We start from the raw sequence: 20,649 nt of genomic DNA on the forward strand, positions 1-20,649 counted from the left end.
TCATTCATTCATTCATTCATTCATTCACTTTACATCCTGATCACAGTCCCCCTCTACTCAGAGTCCTCCCCTCACACAGCCCTTCCCCCCTCTCCTTCTCCTCTGAGAAGGCAAAGGTACCAACTCACCCTAGTACTTCAAGTCATTACAGAACTAGGTATATCCTCTCCCACTAAGGCAAGACAAGCCAACCCAGTGAGGGGAACAAGAACCCACAGGTAGGCAACAGAGTCAGGGACAGCCCACACTCCAATTGTTGGAGTACTTGCACAAAGACCAAGCTTCACATCTGCTACATATGTGTGGGAAGTCTAGATCCAGCCCATGTATGTTCTTTGGTTGGTTATTCAGTCTTTGAGAGCCTTCAAAAATCCAGATATGTTGGCTCTGTTGGTCTTCCTGTAGAGTCCCTATTCCATCCATGCTCCTCAATCCTTCCCCCAACCCTTCCAACAGATTCCCTAAGCTCTATCTAATGTTTGACTGTGGGTCTCTGGATCTGTTTTGGTCAGCTGCTAGGTGGAGCCTCTCAGAGGACAGTTATGCTAGGCTCCTGTCTGCAAGAATAACAGAGTGTCATTAATAGTGTCAGGAATGGGTTCTTGCCCATGGGATGAGTCTTAAGTTGGGCCAGTCATTGGTGGTCATTCCCTCAGTATCTGTTCCATCTTTGTCTACACACTTCTTATAGGCAGAACAAATTTTGTGTTAAAGATTTTGTGGGTGAGTTGGTGTCCTTATCCCTCCACTGGTAGTCCTGCCTCGGATGCAGAAGGTGGCTCCATCGGACTCCATATCCTCCAGTGCTTAATATATTAAAGTTCATACAACTGCAAACATAATTTAAGAGATAACCTATTAATGATTTAAGTCAAATTCTGCTGTTTGACACAGAGGGCCAATTAATGAAGAAAAACTAATCTATTTTAGCTAATCTCTTCTTTCTGTTTGAAATCACCAAAACAGTATCCATGTTATTGCTTACATTAACTTATGAATCTGTATTACATAAAATGGTTCAGTTAAGACATGACTTCTCAAGATGAGGATGATATTAATAATGATGCTAGCTACGAATTACCAATAATAGAACCCCCAAATTGGTATAATACAGATAACAACCAAACACGATCCACAGTGCTTTCTTAATAAACATTTAGTGGAAACAGTCATGCTTATTCATTTATATGCTGTCTGTGGTATCTTTTGATGTGTCCCAAAACACTATAGTCCTCTAAAGAGAAAGTTGTTGCTGATGACCCACAGTTATTTCACCCTTTATATTCCCTTCAAATAATTATGTTACCATACTATCACAACCTTTCCCGGGACTGATAAAGATGGATCTGGTTTCACCAGAGAGTAGACTAAAGCGTCACTCTTTAAATGTAAAAAAATTTAAAGACAAACAGACTTGCCCTTTTACTGTATTGGGTAACAGCACATACATTAAGCCACATTTCTTTCTATAGTTAATTCCAAAAAGTATAATTAGGTTCTTTCTGCTGGTATTCAATTGTAATCACATTTATTCACAAATAGTGTGATGAGGCAAAATTTATAAAAGTCCATCTTTTTATTCCCATGTATCCCCCTTTGATTGTAATACAATATTAATGTTATGTTTCGATATAATACTATATACATTTAGTATTGTTTTAATAAACAAAGATGTGTAAATAGTATATGCAAGATTCAGTCCATTATTGCATTCTTAAAAATAACTTGCCATAGTCAACACTCTAATTACATTAAGGTGAAACAATGTATCAAGATAAAGAAGGCAACGAGTTTCCCTTCACAAGTGGTATAAATGCCTCTGACAGTGGTGTGTTCATACTATTGCTATAGGAGTTTGATTAAAGAAAGGAGACATTACATTTCATAGCTAAAGAAAAACATCTTGAGTGGTGATATCAAAATATTGAAAGAATTTTAGAGAAAACTGAAGAGTTAATGAAGAAAAAGAGCAAGCATGACCAGAAAGAAATGAAGCACCAAGAGTGGTCAGAGCACCAGGCTACAGAGTATAAAAACAGAGAGGGCCCATGGTGCCAGTCCATAGCATGAGGATCAGGAGAGGCAGCCAGGTCAGACCCAGGGCAGATGAGTGGCAGACTTGGAGCTTGTGGAGGTGAAATGAACAAAATCAGGTCTGTGCCTGACAGTAACACAAACAACACTGGTCAGATTTATGTGCCATGCAAGCGCACTCACCCACTGAATTATTTATATATTTATGCTCATTTTCAAAACTGCATTCAAAGCAATCTGTTCTTCTTGTTGCTGTCACATAAAATAGAGCTTTCCAAGACTGACAAATCAAGGAGCCAATGCTGAATCTTTCTAGGACTGTTTTCACTATACCTTATCAGACTGGAGAATTCTCTGTAACAAAATCTAAAAGAAACAGAGCTGAGAGCATTTGAGTGTCACATGAATGTATACACATGCATGCATATATGAATATACACAGCGAAAGAGATAGAGATAGAGATAGAAATAGGTATGTTTCCTTTATTGTTGTCTATTCAATTACAAGTCATTGATTGCATCTTTAGTCCCATATCTTTTTCAGAAAATGCAACACATTGGCTACATGAGGCAAATTGTTTCCTTATTCACAATTTTTCAGGGCTGAGTTGGTTTCATTTTAAAATTCTCATCATCAAGACATATACAGGTATACCAAAGGCACATCCTCATCCATTGAAACACAAACTGCACCCTAAGGGTTAACAGTGGGATAGCCCACTGAGGGTTAGCAGTGGGTTAGCCCACTGAGGGTTAGCAGTGGGTTAGCCCACTGAAGGTTAACTGTGATTACTTTTGCAAATTTTGATGTCTTATTTTTTATATATACATCAGAGCTAATGAGATGGTCCAGAATGTAAGGCACTTGCCAAGCAACTATGAGGTCATAAGTTCAATTCCTCAGAACCTATATCAAAGCTGGGTGCATTAGCATGCATCTCTAATCCTGGAACTCCTAAAGTGAGATAGGTAGTGGAGACCAGAAAAATTAGGGCAATGAGGCGAGCCTGACATACAAGAGCAAGAGACCCTGATTCAAATAAGGTAGACGATGAAGACAAAGTCTTGATGCTGTCCTCTGACATCCACACACGTGTGCACATACACAAATGCAGGCACATTATATACAGGTGTCATGCACACAGAGGTATGAAAAATAAAATATCAACAACAATGAATAACTTCTCTGAAACTCCCCTTATATTCATTTAATACTGGCTCCCATGCTCCTTCTCCTAAGTATGACAGGGAAATTAGAATTGTTCAGTCTTACTTTAATTTTCCTCCAGCATTAAAAATAAACCCATGCTAAAATAGCAAACCTTTGACTGCTGAGATTTAGAAAGCTTCATTAAGGAGAAAAGGGACAATCATGAGGAATATTCCTTTTGTTAATGAGCCTCTAGGACATCCGCATTAACGCTGGAAGAGAGGAAAATCAAGACTCCGATAACCATGAACCAAAGCTATCTCTCCTTTTCAAAATTCTGTTTTTATGAAGAAGCCAATGAAAGATTGAAGTTTCTTTAGTAAATAAGAATTTAATGAACTGTCTAAAAGCATCAAACATCATTCTCAATCAACTTGCTGTTTGCATGCAAACACTAAAACATGTAAGTGGTTGCAACATGTTTGGATGACTTTCAAAACCCTGATGATATCATTTTCTCAAATTGAACAGGTCAAATAATGTATAATTGAAATCAATGTTATCTCATTTTTAGTTACCATTATCATCATCACCACCACCACCACCACTACCACCATCATCTTTGGTTTTGTTGTTGTTTTATTTGTTTTGAGACAGGGTTTCTCTGTGTAGCTCTGGGTGTTCTAGAACTCACTCTGTAGAGCAGGCTGGCCTCAAACTCAAAGATCCACCTGCCTTTTCCTCCCGAGTACTACAATTAAAGGCATGTGCCACCCCCACTGAGAATATTATGTCACGATTTAATTAAATGATCTGTGAGCTGCACACTCCCTTGAGAAACTCCAAAGCATTTCAAGTCATGACAGGGGATGCGGGAGCAGAAGAACTACTATTTAGTTGTGGGCTGTGATGAAGACACGGCCAAAGCCACATAGGATACCTGCTTTCCACATGCTGCATTACCCCTTTGGAGTCTTGAACCTATCCACAGAGAAAACTCAAACAGTGTTAAGGGTAAGGGGACTGACTCCAGCAAATTGTTCCCTGATTTTTACACGTGCTCTGTGGCACATTTACCATACACATCACACAAAAGTAAACAAATAAAATGGAACAAATTAGAAACTTTCTTAAAAGATTATGTATGTATCAGTCCCTTCTTAAAAGAATAGAAAACCTACACTGAAGAAAGTTAATCTGTTGAAGGTAAAAATCACAAACACCTCCCAATGTCCTCAGTCTACATCACCAAGCAGCCAGACACAATAAACAACAACATACAACACAAAAACAATAGTCACACAAGATTACAAAATTGCACACCAATGTGTGAAAGTTTGTCAAGAAAATTCTAAGTCAAGGTTTTGTTAATTGAAATATACCTGACTTTCATTGCCCATAAGCCATTCCAATATATTTTCTTAGAACAGGATAAGCTATGAACTAAGTGTGGGGGAAAATGAGCTATAAAATTGATGGGGAAATTGTTTCACCTTACCATTGGAACCATGATATATTTCAGTATTAACAATTATAAAGTGCTTAATATAATTAACTTTTAATTACCTATCTTCATCGCACATCCACATACAATTTTATTGCCAAATTGAATAGGAAGAAAATAAATCAACTTTGAGAAAATCTTTGCCTAGAGAAAACTGAGACAACAGCAAAGAGCTCTTAGGAGATGATCGCTCGTTCTTTCCCAGTGCAACAGGTATGGTTGCCCCAACTCTTATTTTTTAAAGGATCTGGATTGTCTGCCACCAGGGCAATGCTACGTGACTGTGTTATTATACACTCTCTTTTCTGCCATCATTTCCTTTCAAGGATTTCTGTAAAGTGGCGCTGGTGATACGTTTCTTTGAGAGTATAGAATTCTCATGGCCTCATATTCTCCCGTAACTCCATTAGATTTTGTTTTAACGCTCCAGTCAGTGACTGCTTATCAGCTGATATGAACAACCTGTCCTTTCCAGTGGTATCAGGAACATTTTGAAGTTATACAACTGCGTAGTTTTTTTCTTGTTGCATAAATGTGTGGTCCATGGAGCATCTTCATCGCAGAGACATCCAGGCTCCAATGAGGATGCTCAGTCCTGCAGTCATAGGATGGTCACATACCACAAGTAGCGTCACAGCAGCTTGTTGAAAAGTGATACCAGGCTGCTGTTTCTCTCGAGTATTTCACAGGTATCGGTGTGACACTTCACAAATCTTCACTGTGACCTTTCTCTATACTTTCAGATTCTCATCTGAAACTCTTAGTAGCAACTAAAAAGAGGAAAAAAACCTCCCTGACATTTTCTTTGTAAGTTTGCTTTGCCTATTCAAACAATACACCTTCTTCTGCAACTGAAGTATACGTTAGGTTAGACTTGCCTTATCTTTTTATTTTGTTTTTCTGTAACCTAGTCACATTTCAGAAAAGCTACATTTTGGTCATGGGATTTCTTAAAAATTCTCTGGTTCTACATATCATCCAGTTATCAGAATATGTAGTATCAAATCACAGTGCAAAATGTCATTGCAGTTAAGCTGTTATACTTCATTCTTAAAAAAATAAGAAGACTAGACTGTGGGAACGGAGCTGGGAATGGATCCCAGAGGGTTGAGGAGGGATGCGTGCAAATATGATCAAAGTATATTGTGTTAAATTCTCAAAAAAATACAAAATATTTTAAAACATGCCAAAATGTTTACTGTTTTTCGAAGGAAAACCTTTCAAGGAAACAATATACATTTAAAATAATGTTACCATCAAATTAAAATGCTGAACTTTTCAAAACAAAGAAAAATCTTTGTGCTTGATAAATAACAACTTTTAAGTTAGGCATTTCATCTGCTTTCTGATTTTTTTTTTTGTATTTTCTTTGAGCTTGGGTAAAATAAAAAATAAAAGTTAGTTTTTCATTATAATAATAGCAGTAATTATTCTGATAATAATCATTCTGGTTAAATTATCAAAATATACCTGTATAAGTCTTTGTTGTTGTTGTTGTTGTTGTTGTTGTTGTTTTGAGACAGGGTTTCTCTGTGGAGACCTGGCTGTCTGGTAACTCACTCTATGAACCAAGCTGGCCTCAAACTGCCTGCCTCTGTCTCTCAAGTGCTGGGATTAATGATGTGTGTAGCCACCACGTGGCCTGAATAAATCGTAACTTCTAAGTAGTCATTCATTGAGAATACAGAGGGATTGCTTCTACTGTGTAGCTTTATATTATTTCTAGTGCATAGCTTTATATACTTTCTAGTGCATAGCTTTATATGCTTCACCTTATATATAATACACAATGATAACTTTGCAAAAAACAATTTTTGAATTTTTACTTTTCTAAATTATATTCTATTAGATATATGACTTATGATAGTACATGAGCAAGAAACTTTTTATAATTAATTTTACAAAATGCTTTTAATTACAGCAGGGCTGAAAGGAGTTTGAATAGGCACATTGCCAATAATAACCCTTAATATATTGTCAAATCACAAACTCCTTCAGAAAAAGCCAGAAGCATTGCTACTTAACTCATTATTTAAGTGATACATGTATATACATTTGCTGTTGGACGTACTGAAGAGGGAAAGACATATATAGACTAGAGATAGATATCAATTGGTAGATATGGGTAGATGTATATGTTATGTATATAAAGATATAGCTATAAAGATCCAGATATGTATAAATATTCATAGATGTATAGATAGATGAAATATAAATATATAAGCATAAATAGGTATATATAGAGAAATAGATGACATAGAGATATATAAGCATAAATACATATTGCTATGTAGACATGCAATTTGTTTCAGATTTTCCTATTTCAGCATTATTACTATTATTAAGGAGGTTCCAGTTGTATCTCCATGATTGGATGAGATGCACCCTCAATATTCCAAAAACACTGCAGTGAGTAGGTTAGGCCTCTGGAGGGGTCACCACAAGCTCATTGGATCAGGAACACAGAAGAGAATACTAATCAGATGCTATGGGTCATCTTTCACATGATTGTGATTTTTGGTTGAACCTCATCAGGTCTGCTGATTATCTGGGAGCATCTGCAAAGTGCACATCACCATCTACAGGAATGGCAGTGGATGCTAAATACTCCTGTGCTTTGTAATTTGATGTATATTTTAATGAAGTGAGCAGTGAGTTTCCTGACAGGCATCAGCAAATTTGAAATAGTGCCTTCCAAGTTTCTCATCTGGTTTGGAAGTAATGAGACTTGTTCCATAAACTGATAAAATTTATGCCATAAATTATCTCCAAAAGAAGAATGCTTCATGAAGCAGTGCCTCTTATTTGTTGGGAATAGATTTAAAAAAAAAAATGATTGTTTGAATGGATTGCGTTGTTAAGAGAAGCTGAGCTCTTTGATAACTTTTGCTCATGATCAAAGAAACGAAGCAACCCCAAATGCATAGAGTTTTATATGACTTGGTTCAAAAATTATTGATTTAGTTATTGCGTAAAACTTGACCTCTAGATTATATTCCACCCGCCCTTGTGTCCATCCATCAGCTCCCAACAGTATTTTCAGTAACCTTTCTAGGAATCAAGTTTTGTCTCACAAAATACTCAGAGTGTGTTTTTTTTTTCTGGGGGTGGGTAATTTGTTTCTTCATTTAATAATAATAATTTTAATACATGGGTATGTTTCAAACTGGGACTTTTTGCTTTAAAATGTATTTTACAATATACTATAAAATCACTGTGGTTAATAAATACCCTTCATCTTGGCACATATCATATAATGCTTTTTCTCAGGCATTATAGTAATTCATCTGCATACACTTGGGCTTTAAATTTAGTTAGCACAGTGTTTTCTAGTGCAATAAAAGTCTACAATCACCTACTGCTAGATGAGCTAGCTGATGCAGTGCTTGTAGACTGACTTACCTATGATCAGCACAATGAACATTATGAATTTAAAATTACCATTACAGAGCGAGTTTATGTTCACCGCCATACTATTTGGAGCCCAAATAGTTATTTCATGACTTGGATTCAGGGATCAGTTCCCTCAGAGTGTGCTTTATAAAGTTTTGATAAAACATAAACATGCCATTGAGTCAAAATCCTTTTCACACATGATGGGCACAGATAAAGCTGCTAGAGGCGTGGCTTGGCAGAGAAGGAAGCAGATTCTGCATCAACTCTACAAACTTACAGATTTTGTTAACTGTTTGTTGTCATACTAAGATGTCTTCTAGGTGCTGAGAGTTCAGAACTGAATAATATATTATGAGCAGCTTAAGCCTATGAAGGCAAAAGGCAAGAACAAATGAGAAACATTCAAAAGCCAGTGAAATAATTCCTTGAACTAAAGGTGGCATTTGTACAGGCAGTATGGGTGACAGACAAATTACAGTGAGGGTACCTGTATGCTTCTGCTAATTTTCAGATGGGAATTGGTAAGACACGTCCTATTGACAGTGATCATTTCCTCCTGGATACTCTGAACAATGGCACCAACAGGTACCCATAGCTCCCAGTGACTCAACTGATATATAGATCTCATGTCTAGACTATCCTCAGATATAAAGAGGATTTCTCAAGTGTCCAGAATGCAAAAACAAATGCCCATTTTATAAACACATGGACAATTCTCACCAGCCAATGCGCAAAAGCATATTCTTGGAATCTTACCCTGACTTTCAGTGATAACAATGTTAGCTCCTACATTCTCACAAAGAAAAACAGTTGATAACTTTCTAAAATTATTTTGTTATTCCAGTGACTTATGTTTCTGGTTCCTAGGCTGCTTTTCCGATCTATAACGTCATGGAGTATTCACGACACTGTTTCCCGGGTTCCAATTTCTCTCTACTGTTCACCAAACATCCTCAGATCATGATCACTTTGAAGTTCAGTTTCAGCTTCAAGGTCTTTGTGTGCTATCTGTTTTTTAAACACAGGTATCTCCCTAAGTTTCCCATTCTGATTCTAAGGGAGAAAATTTACATTCTAGTCACCTAAGCAGATACTTAAGTCACTGATTGCTTTATCGAATCATATTCATTGACTATATACATGTATCTGAGTTCAGGAATGAGAGATGTTTGTGATCAGTGCCACCAAGAGCAGCATTTGTCACAGGTGTATTTGCTGACAGTGGGAATTACAGATGAACTGGATAGTACCTGCTTACAATCCCACATTAACCATTCACCACCACTGTTGGAAATATAACAGATTTATAAGGTGCATATAGAATTCATACCATCTAGTATGTGCATTATCAAATAAATATAATCTATAATGATAATTTCAAATGTATTTTATGAGAATCTAAATGTATCAAGTATCGTATATATTTTTAACAATTGCAAAGAAGTAAAGCAGTCTCTGTGATTTCTTTGCAAGAAGAAATAAAATTTTAGACTGGTATAATTTCATCATCTGCCTTCCCAAGTATCTAGCTGACAATAGCTCCACAGCTTATGTTTTTAAAGATATCACAGTACAAGGAATATTTTCTCATCTTCTTATTTCAGCATTCCCTGTTCCTCCAAAGATGGCTTTATTCCTTAATCTTTGGGTTTTATGGGAATATTTTTAGATAATCTGTAGTTTTCATATTGAAGAATCCAATAAAAGAAAATTTGTAACCACAGTGTTAAAGATGTGTCTTGTCAGAAATACCAAAGCCTAGAGTTATTACACTGGATGGTTGGAGGGATTTTAAAAATCTGAACTAAGTATCAAAGTAGCACAGTGGTTGCTCCCCCCAACTCACCTCTGTTTAAAAATGATCATTTCAAAAATTGTAAAGGAGGGCACAATGAGTGGTACTTCTTGTTGAAAAACATGAGGTTGGAATTCTATCACACTCCTACCTTCAATTCTCTACCCTGTGATCGTCTATCAGACCTGGAAAAGCTGTTGAATGTCTGCCAACCTATTCAGTCATCGATGAGATGAGGATTAAATAAATTTTCCTTTATTGGGGTTAGGGAAAAAATAAGAAAATTGCTAATATATAATTTTATAATATAGTAATAGCTAACACATTACAAAAGCATGACAAAGCAAGGGATAATGCAACATATTGTTCTTCGGAGCTTTAACCAGCACGGCTTTACCGTCAATAAGCCAGTGTATCATGCTAAGACATAGCAATAATGTACTGCAGCTTCTGTTACCTAATCCAGTAACGAAGACAATTACTGTTGGGCTGTTGTTTTTCCAGCACAAAATAGAGATTAAATTAATGTTTACAATGATCAATTCACTGTTTTCTATACCACACAAACTACTTGAGACAGGGTCATTATTCAAATTATCTGATTCCGAAAAAACAACAACCACAACAAAAACAAAAACAAAAATGGGGACAGATCAGAATTTTGGATAGTAACCATGGAGGATGGAAAGAGGGTTTCATTTAATCAGTTTGTAAGTGTAAAAATTGAGCATCATGCTTTGGCCAGAAGTTCCTAAGAGTAAATAGTTGAGTGGGAAAGTATGGGCACTGTGTAGCTTGTTAGAGCATGGACTTTTCATGCTAGGAGTTGAAACCTAGGATTCATGAAGAGGTAGTTAGTGCAGGAATCTATACAGGATGAAAGGGCCACTGGTATTTTCTAGAAAAGGAACTGAAAATCCATTCACTCATGGTTGGTAAGTATTGTACAGTTGAAAACTCTTTTCAGCTTTGTATTATAATTATTTTTCCATTTCCATGTTAGAGTCTTTGACTTTTGCTTAAATTGTGGCTTTTTAGGTCAATTGATTTTAGTTCACTTCTCAAAGCAAGCAGGCAAGGTGTAAGGTACTCAGAAATTATGTCATAAGGCTGGATCTGGATGTTAGGATCCTGGCTAAAATGTTCAATAACATTCACATGGACAAAGGGCCATTTAGGCTGAATTTGCCTTGAACAACCATTCATAGAAAGGGTTAGGATATGTACTTAATATTTTCTCATTTCCTAGCAATCCACCTTTCTTAGGAAGCAGAAATGACCAATCACAGAAACGACTTTGCGTGCTCTACTACTGTCTTGTCCTGCAGAGGAAGGTAAAGCAGTCAGTGCTCTGGAAACCAAATGAACAACAGGCAGGTTTGGTGTCCAGACGCTTCTCTGCAGAGTAGAAACAGTGATGCAGAACAACTCACTATTTACAGAAGCCTAGAGTGTGCTTTAGAACTCATCCTGGCTTGGACATACAGGTGGCCTTCCTTTGGGGGCAGAATGATCATACACATGGTAAATGGAATTGAAGTTGATATAAACACTACTGTCTTGTCTTCTGACAGCATATGAATGTGCAAGCATTAAGTTATAGGAGAAAAGGGGCTAATTTGAGATTTGTTCCTAGCCCTCTCCATGTGAATGGTGTCGCTGTGAGCCCAGCAATGAAGTTCACTGTGTTGTAGCAGACTGCGCAGTTCCTGAGTGTGTCAACCCAATCTATGAACCAGAGCAATGTTGTCCTGTCTGCAAAAATGGTAAGAATGCCCTGTATTAGCTTTCAAGAAGGGGTCAGGACAAGACACCAGTATTTTACCCTTTCACACCATTTAGTGCAAGAGACCTCTAAGATCTGCCTCTGGCTTTTCAATATGGGTATAGCTGGCATATAAGATTTTTCTGAAGCCTAAAAGCAAAAATGTACTAGGTATGGGTGAATTGAGTAGCTTTTCATCTGGGGAATTCGAACGCTCATATGCTGGCTTTGTTGTGCCCCTTATAATCTATTGTTGACTTATAAAGAGACTATTGGAGAGAACACAGTACTGTATTTTTTGCAGTGTCTGCATTTCTCTGTATTTTTGGAGACTGTGAAGCGGTTTTCCAAATTTCATGGTGTATAGCACATCCTAAGACAGAGAATGGAGCAAATGCCAGGCATTTTGGTTTGGACATAAATAAGACTTCAAATTTAAAGTTGTCCAAATGATTTAAATTCAATTATAAGTGTACCTAAATTCAAGCAAGAAAGACTAAAACTGATATGAATGTTGAGGTGGGGGGGGCGTTGTCTAGATTTTCATAGTAGAAGATCCGTGTCCTCACAGAAATTGTTCTAGATGTGGAGGTAGCTTGTATATAATATTATGGAGTCATTTCTTCCCTTATGAAATGGAATAGTCGAGAAAAATTACAGTGTCTTAGTCACCTGAAATCATCATAGTGCTCTAGAGATACTCTGACAGGCAGTGACCTCCAGGACATTCTATCAGCAAAGATCCTGCAATCCTACTCTGCCTAGTGGTCATATTCTGCCAAGGGGGAAGAAATAGCTTGCTACCTAACAATCCACAAATGCTCCCTTGACATTTGCATGTACTTGGTGGTAGTTCTATCCCTTGTCATCGCTCTAATGCTGAATTGATGCAGTAAAGTAACTCCTAGTAATTAGGAGATATATATATATATTCCATGCATATACACACATATAATGTCTATATTTCTGTTAACCCGCCTAGCAGTCTATTCCTTGACAAATAAATAATTAGTTTTTTAAAAGCATCAAGTTATTTAAAGACACAACAAAAGGGAATCCCATTATTTTAAAAATCAATTTTGTGGTTTTGTATCTTCCCAAAATACTAATAATGACACTTTCCAGTGTTTTTTCTGGGCATAGGTCTTCACCTTTCTGATCATATAAATCCATTATGTTAAGATATTAAATTGCTCATTTTGTTTCTCTTTTTCTTCTTGTCCAATTGACTTATACAACATGACCACCTACCTCTGACTCAGGGGCTGGAAATAAATAACCCCTGAAGTTCTAACGTGCCTTATATGTGCAAAGATACGTGATTTAAAACTTCATATTTCTGAAAATGTTTAAAGAAACTGGAAAAGATACAAGAAAGAACAGTAAAATGATTTAATGGTTGAAAAATAGGACCTAGGAGGATAGACTGAAGGAGTTAGCATAATTTGTCCAGAAGAGAAGGCTCAGGGGAGAACTAACTGTCACAAAGTATATGAATGGTTAGTCTAAAGTAGAGGAGGACTTGTTATTTTTCATTTTCTCCGAGGATAAAAAGAAGGAAAACTCAGATACCAAATCAATCTTCAAAAATGGGATTGACAAGTCTTTAACTGAAGGAAAAAAAATGTTGTTTGGAAGTCACCATCTAAACAGGTCCTTGAGAATATTTTCTTCTCTGAGTGGTGCTTGTTGACTTTGCCCTGCTGTTAGAGTAAGTGAGTTTAAAAAGATGTATCTGTACACACTCAGCATCTCTCAGATAGAGACTCTAAGTTATGTATTTAGGAGGCAATCTTAATGCATACATCCAGTAAATCACCCAAGATACTCAACACAATGCCTATACCACAGCCAGACTGCATATCTAGTCAAGTGTTAAGATAGCCATTTCAAGCTAGTCATCTTTAATATGCCACTACTAAAGATTAGCTTGTGCTTACTGTACATTAGAAATTTGTCTTTGAATAAACCCTCTTTGCACATGTGTTAATGAATGAACATTAATGGAGTCACCTATTCACATAACTAGTGAGCTCACACTAGGTTTATTAGTTCAGTTTTTTTGGCTGTTGTGTCCATGACTCAGAGACCATTTCTGCTACTGTGTACATGGCGCAGCATTACAAGCATCATTTCTGGTTCATCTTGCTCCTTCCAAACAAACTCAACCTTTTTAAAAATAATAATGGATATTAATCTGTGTCTAAATAAGAAGGAAGACTAATACTTGCTATAACACAGTGTTAAAAAGACTTTGTTTTATCACTACATGTCATTAATTTGACAGCTGTTTTCAATATGTAAAGTATGATCAATGCCAAAGGACTTTGATCAAAAGGACCTTGAGAGCCCTCAAGACCAATATTTTATTAATGAGAAAACTGAGTCCATGCTTTATCTGCTAATTTCCTAAGCACAGTTAAGAAAATAGAAGCAGATGCTACATATGTAGAAGAGCTGGAGGGAAAATCAATGCCATGATAGACTATAAGTAGGAATGTTTTGAAAATCCCAGAACATTGTAAGCTGATCTCATTGCATTAGAAGATAAATTTGTCCATTATAGTGAAAACTATTATATAAAAGTATGCCTCCTGTCTCCTTGATTAAAGTAAAGGTACAAGTTAAAAATATGTCCTATGGATTTCAGGTACAGGCAACAGATTCTCGTTTATACATAGTCTTTTAGCATTTTGCACATTTTCATAAATCTTTATAGATGTTGATGATTTTGGCAGACAAATATTTTTTGGTTTGCATAAATGCTGATTGTCTTGGCTGTCAAATCATTTCCCTTTTGCATAACAAGATTGATTTTTCTAGCTTCCTGGGGTAAAACTAAAGCAAGATGCATTAAAGATAGAAACTAAGCATTTTAAATGATAGAATCTATCACATCTAACCTGAAATTTTAGTATCACCTAATATAAAATCCTTGCTTTGCAATTATTTTTAAGCAAACAAACCAAGGAAACAATATATTGGTTTCTTGAGAAACAACTTACCAACCATAACAATTTTTGCAGAACGGAGTATTCTTAATTTTATAGAATACAAGCTAATCTTTTCCCTGGAAAATGATACCCTTTTTTTTTCTCAATGTAACATGTAAATACCAATTTGGGAGCATGAAACGTCTAGAACTTTTCTCTAATTATGTTAAGAATGAAGGAGAATTTTAAATTGCTTCATTTTGACAATTATCTCAAGCAGGATGTCTAGTGGTTCTGAATAAATACAAGCAAGCCAGAGAAAGATTCCATTCTTATTTGGTTTGGTTCAGCACTAAGAAAACTCTCAGTGAAATCAGACTAAGAAAACATGAGAGAAAGGTGTGAATGGCCAAGTAGTGGATGTATAATAATCTTACTAGAAGAAAGATCAGGATAACCCTTTACTTAGCATATAGGCACATTTTGAAACTGTAAAGAAATTAAAATCTCCATTGGTTTCTATATATAAACAGTGGTTTCTCTCACAGCTCGGTTTCTCCTATTCTGCTATTGTGGCTCCCTCTGACAACTCACAAGCATGAACTGTGTATCAGCCCCCTAGAACACAGAAACATGGGGACCCTGCAGGTCCTAGTGGCATACAGGGAAATGGGTAAAAAGCAGTAGCAACAGTGGGCTATGCCCTATTCACTCTCATTCATCTTTGGCCAGAGGACAGCCAGAGGTTGTCTGATATTCTGATGTACGTGATGTCAGCTGTTTTTCCTTACTAGAAAATTACAAATCTAGGGTAAAAGGACTTCCTATACAACCATGAAGACCGGAAGTGTTTTAGTAACACTTTTAAACAATTGTTTCTCTTTCCTCTGCACACCTGCAAGAGCTGGTAACACAAATGCACTCTTTAAAATAAAGTGACATTTTCAAACTCTGATACTTTTCATAATGTTATAATACTTTGATTTATCTTTTGCTACATGGCTTCTCATGCTAATTAATGAGCATTCGTTACAGGGTAGTTGCCTATTTGTTCTAATAATATGCAAAAATAAATTAGTATTAGTATAGTATTTGCTAAAGAAAATGTTTCAGTTTAGGGTGTAATATAAATACTATAATATTTGGAAAGCAATCATATGTATAGTCAGGAACCTAGAATGTATATTTTTTGATGTGCACTAACATTCATTTCAACTTCTTGTTCTTTATCATTCATGCAACTTTGGAATTTTGCATGAATCCTAATGCTTTTCTTTTAACTCTATAGAAACTGTGTTTATAGATGCCAAACACATGACTTTGCAAATAAAATATGCTGACAGTTATTAAATATTTAATCACTAAAGCACCAAAATGGTTAAGCACATTTGTACTAATTTAATATTTTCACTAGAATATAGTCAGTTGTTACTTATGCCTTTGAAGGACATGAAACTCATGAAAAACAGGGAGACACAGGATCCTCCCCCAGTCTTCTACACATACCAAAGTGAGCAATTCCACCTTTCTTCTAACTAAACTGAAGTTGACATAAGCCCTATTCAAATATTTAACTCCATACTCCTTATTTTCTTTTAGTTTTATGGTCATGAAAGTAAGGCAGGTAGTAGGCTAGCCAGAAAGGCAAACAGAAATGTCGAGTGTATCAGGGTGGCAGGTTATAAATAAACTGGAGATGAAAACTCCTTTATAGCATTGAAGATCTTCTAAAGGTGCACCGGGAATGAGTGTAACCTAAAACATACACAGAGGTCCATGAAATGAATAAGAAAGAAATAAAAAACAAATCTATGATGTGAGACATGAATCCATAAATAAAATCCATAAAGAAAATCTTATCTAAGAAATTGAAAAATAGATTCAATGAAAAGGAATCAGAAATTACAGGGACATTATACTAATTTTGTATTAGTAATATTTTAATAATAGAAACAAAGATATTTAGAAAATGGTTGAGAAAATGCTGGGCAACTTTTAAGAAAGCATTTTCTATGAAAATTTTCATGTCACTTGAAGTTGATTATTGTGTGATGTGTACTTTCATCCATATTCATATATAGAATTTTCACTGCTTCTCAAGAGTGAGAAGTCAGCATGAGATGTTACTGTTTTCAGTATAGCAGTGAAATATATCACAGCCATTAAAAGCAGGCTAATGACATATCTCCATGCCTTATAAAACAATAGAATACAGCAATGAATACTATGTGCATTGTTTCTTATGTGATATATTTAATACATTTTAAATGACATACACATACTAATTATACACTAAATTGTATGGGACTAGAAACACAATTACTTAACTGTATAACAGAATGGTTATAATGAGAGCTAGGGAGGCAGCTCTGTTGGTAAAGTTCTTTCCATACAAACCTGATGATCTGTGTTTGGATCTGCAGTACCCCGGGCAAAGGCTGGATACAGCCCTGGGCACCTGAAATCCAGGCATTAAGGAGGTAAGGATAAGCAGATCTCACTGGGCAGCAAGACTTAACTAAACTGGCAAATTTCAGCTGCAGTAGAGGACCTGCTCTCAAAGAATTTGATGGAGAGTGATTGAGGAAGACACATGATGTAAAATTCTGATTTCCATACATACATACACCACACACACACACACAAAACATACAAACACATACACATGAACATGCAAAAATGCCCAGAGAGAGAGAACTGGGAGAATGGAGAGAAGGAAGGCAGGTGGAAGGAGGGAAACAGGAAGAGGGAAGAGGGATAATGGATTTAATGATTCAATAGTTGCTTGTAAGGAAAATTGCTAATATCTCTAATGCAGTAAACACAAACTGACCATAAAAAGTAGAATTATATGGAAGGTCACAGATATAATGGTGCTCCAAAATATAAACAATGCTCAGTCTCACCTCATGATTGATCCACTTGGAGTCTAAGTAAATACTTTATTACTATGCATCATGTAAGAAGAGTTCTAGAAAAATGCATAGCAACTTCTAAACTGTGATTCAGTGTTGTCCAGCAGGGGGAACAGCCTGAGAGATGTGAGGGCAGGGGCCTTTGACCTTCACTTCATGAGCCTTCTTATTTAGTGCATGTTTTATGTAACTATTGTACGTTCATATTTTAAAGTTTTCATCAAACATTTAAGAAGATAATTTAAATACTATTAAGCTCTTCCAGAGAAGATGCAAGATGTCTCCTTTTGTGAAGGAGTATAATATTGATTGAAGAAAGCCAAAGATTTCAAACTAAAAGTGAAAGCAACTATATTTATGACCATAAGTAAAAATTCTAAAATAAAAATAAAATTATTAAATTTATGCTTAATATCTTTAGGGCATAGATTTTGCTGGAGAATACAGTTATAAGCTATACATCAGCAGTGGTGCATAGTAACATTCTTCAATGAATGACATCCCATTTCTACAAAAATATGTAATAATATTAAAAGTTTTGAACAGCCGGGCGTGGTGGCACACGCCTTTAATCCCAGCACTCAGGAGGCAGAGGCAGGCAGATTTCTGAGTTCGAGGCCAGCCTGGTCTACAAAGTGAGGTCCAGGACAGCCAGGGCTATACAGAGAAACCCTGTCTCAAAAAACAAAAACAAAAACAAAACAAAAGTATTGAACAATGGTAATGAATCTCAGATAATACCAGGTCAAGTTTTAACCTTGTCTTAATTTTTATTTAGATTCATAAAAACTTGTTTGTCTTCAGAGATTGTCAGAAAGGTGTTTTATACTTTGTTAGAGAACAAACTAGCATCTGGTTTTTAAATTACTCATTCTTACTAAGCAGGACTTATGGTAGATTTGGCAAATGTTAACATTATTGCTAGATTTAAGGAAAGGCTTATGTTATCATTTCTATATAAAGTTAAGGACATTATATAAAATCCTGCAATGCTATTGACAACACCATTAAGTAGAACATCCCTTCAGATCTTGCTCTGAGGAACCAGGAGAAATATGAATTTAAAGCCAGCCTGAAATAGACAGAAAAACTATCTTTCTGCAGTTCCATAACCACCACCAAAAAAAGTACCAAGCATCTTTATAAGATAAACAGAGTTTTTGTTTGTTTTATTTATTTTTAATTTATTTAATTTTGCTATGGTAATATACATTGACCTCATCCAGAAAGAACAGATAGGTTTGATAGGTGAAAACTTATGACCCTCCTATAAAAATTGCCTGTAAGAGCACATCAATTTTACTTAACACTTTAGATAGATGATAGACAGATAGACTATGCTAGCTAAATGCTGCTGCTGAAGATGATAGATAGATAGATAGATAGATAGATAGATAGATAGATAGATAGATAATAGATAGAAATGAGGGACATAAAGATAGGTAATAAAGGAATGATAGACATAGATTTAGATAATAGGGAGGTAGGGCTTTGCAGATAAATGAGAGAGGGACACATAGGATACGAACAATCAGAAAAGGGAGGACAGAAAAGCAAAGGTTGTAACAGGTAAAATTTTTAACAGGTAAAAAAACAGGTAAACAAATGGTTTAATTATATACTGGGAAACATACAAAATGTGTTAGAACAACTGGATAGTTGAATATTTAAAATTTATATCCTTTAGTTCAGAACACATTTCACTAGATTAAATATGCTATTTTTATATCTGCTGCACATGCATGTGCGCATGCATGTGTGTGTGTGTGTGTGTGTGTGTGTGTGATATGCATAGTCTGTGGATGCACATACACATGTGCCTAAGGTTGATGTTATTCTCTATGTCTCTATGGATATTTTTCTTTATTCATTGAGGAAAGGCCTCTCAATCAAGTCCAGAGTTTAGAGAGAGATGTGTCTAGCCTCTCTGAATAGCTTGATCTGGGGTTTCCCTGTCTGTGCTTTTTACATCGGGAATTACAGACACTTGCCTTACCCACACCTCATAAACTTTAATAAATAACTATAGATTTGAATTTTATTTCTTAAAACTAACAATAGATATCAGACTACATATTAGATCAAAAGAGTGAATAATATACAAATAATGGTGTTTTAGGGTAAAATTTTAATTAAAGTCACAATAGCTTATTAAGTGTTATAAAATATAGTAAAACAGGGCCAGCAAAATGGCTCATGTGATACAAATACTTCCTGTCAAGCTTACAAACCTGAGTTTAATTCTTGAGACCCATATTGTGGAGGGAAAGAGCATATGTCTCCTCTAAGTTGTCCTCTAACTCCACATAATACCATGGTGCATACACATACACATGCATAGATACCTCATACACACACATACACACACACACACACACACACACACACACCAAATAAATAAGTAAATAAATAGTAATTAAAATATAATAATGGGCCACAATGAGAAAAAATTATATTTCTAATTCTCTTATAATAAATTAAAAGGAAATATCAAATTTCTATGTTACATAATAATTTTATATATTGACAAAGTATTTGGGTTTTTTCATTTGTTCATTTGGTTGTTTGGATGCTTGCTTGGTTGGTTGGTTTTGGAATAGGGTCTGTATATATAGCCAAGGCCAACCTTGAACTTGTAATCCTTCTGTGTCTGCCTCCCACATGCTACGGTTACAAATATATATATATATATATATATATATATATACATACTACCACGCCTGATCTATGGATGTAGAGGATGCATTGGGTGGCAGAGTGGAACTCAACTTACTAGCTACAGAAAAATAATGCATAAAAATATAATTCATACTTTCAGTTGTAATATCAGACTTTCAAATGTACAAGTGAATAGAAAGTGGGAAAGCCATGTAGGTTTTTTTATTAGTTTTCTTACTTCTATGCTTAATTATTTGACAAAAAGTGACTTATGGGAAGGGGTTACTTCGGCTCCTAGAGTAAAGAGGAGACATAGTTCATGATTGTGGTAAAGACCTGGTCATGAGGCTGTGAGGAGGCTGGTCACATTACAGAGAATGATGGATGATGCAAAGACCCACTTTTTCACTTTGTTCAGCTTGACTCCCATGCCCATATGACAGTGCCACCCACACACATACAGAGAGGGCATTCCCTCTGGGAATTAGAATCCTCTGAA

At 35.8% G+C, this 20,649-nt stretch overlaps 1 protein-coding gene across 5 annotated transcripts in view; it reads left to right on the forward strand.

Moving 5' to 3' along the window:
* Vwc2l (von Willebrand factor C domain-containing protein 2-like) overlaps positions 1-20,649 on the forward strand; it is a 163,500-nt gene that overhangs the window by 13,983 nt on the left and 128,868 nt on the right. For 4 of the 5 annotated variants that reach the window (XR_373257.4, XM_006496064.3, XM_006496063.4 and 1 more), the window contains one exon: positions 11,516-11,645. The exons of the other annotated variant lie outside the window; for it this stretch is intronic. Coding sequence is in view for 3 of the 4 variants with exons in the window: in XM_006496064.3 (XP_006496127.1) it covers positions 11,516-11,645 (130 nt within the window). In the remaining variant the exon portion in view is untranslated. The remainder of the gene's footprint in view (positions 1-11,515; positions 11,646-20,649) is intronic. 5 annotated transcript variants of the gene reach the window in all.

The sequence above is a fragment of the Mus musculus genome, chromosome 1, assembly GCF_000001635.26.
Source record: "Mus musculus strain C57BL/6J chromosome 1, GRCm38.p6 C57BL/6J".
NCBI classification, from domain to species: domain Eukaryota; kingdom Metazoa; phylum Chordata; class Mammalia; order Rodentia; family Muridae; genus Mus; species Mus musculus.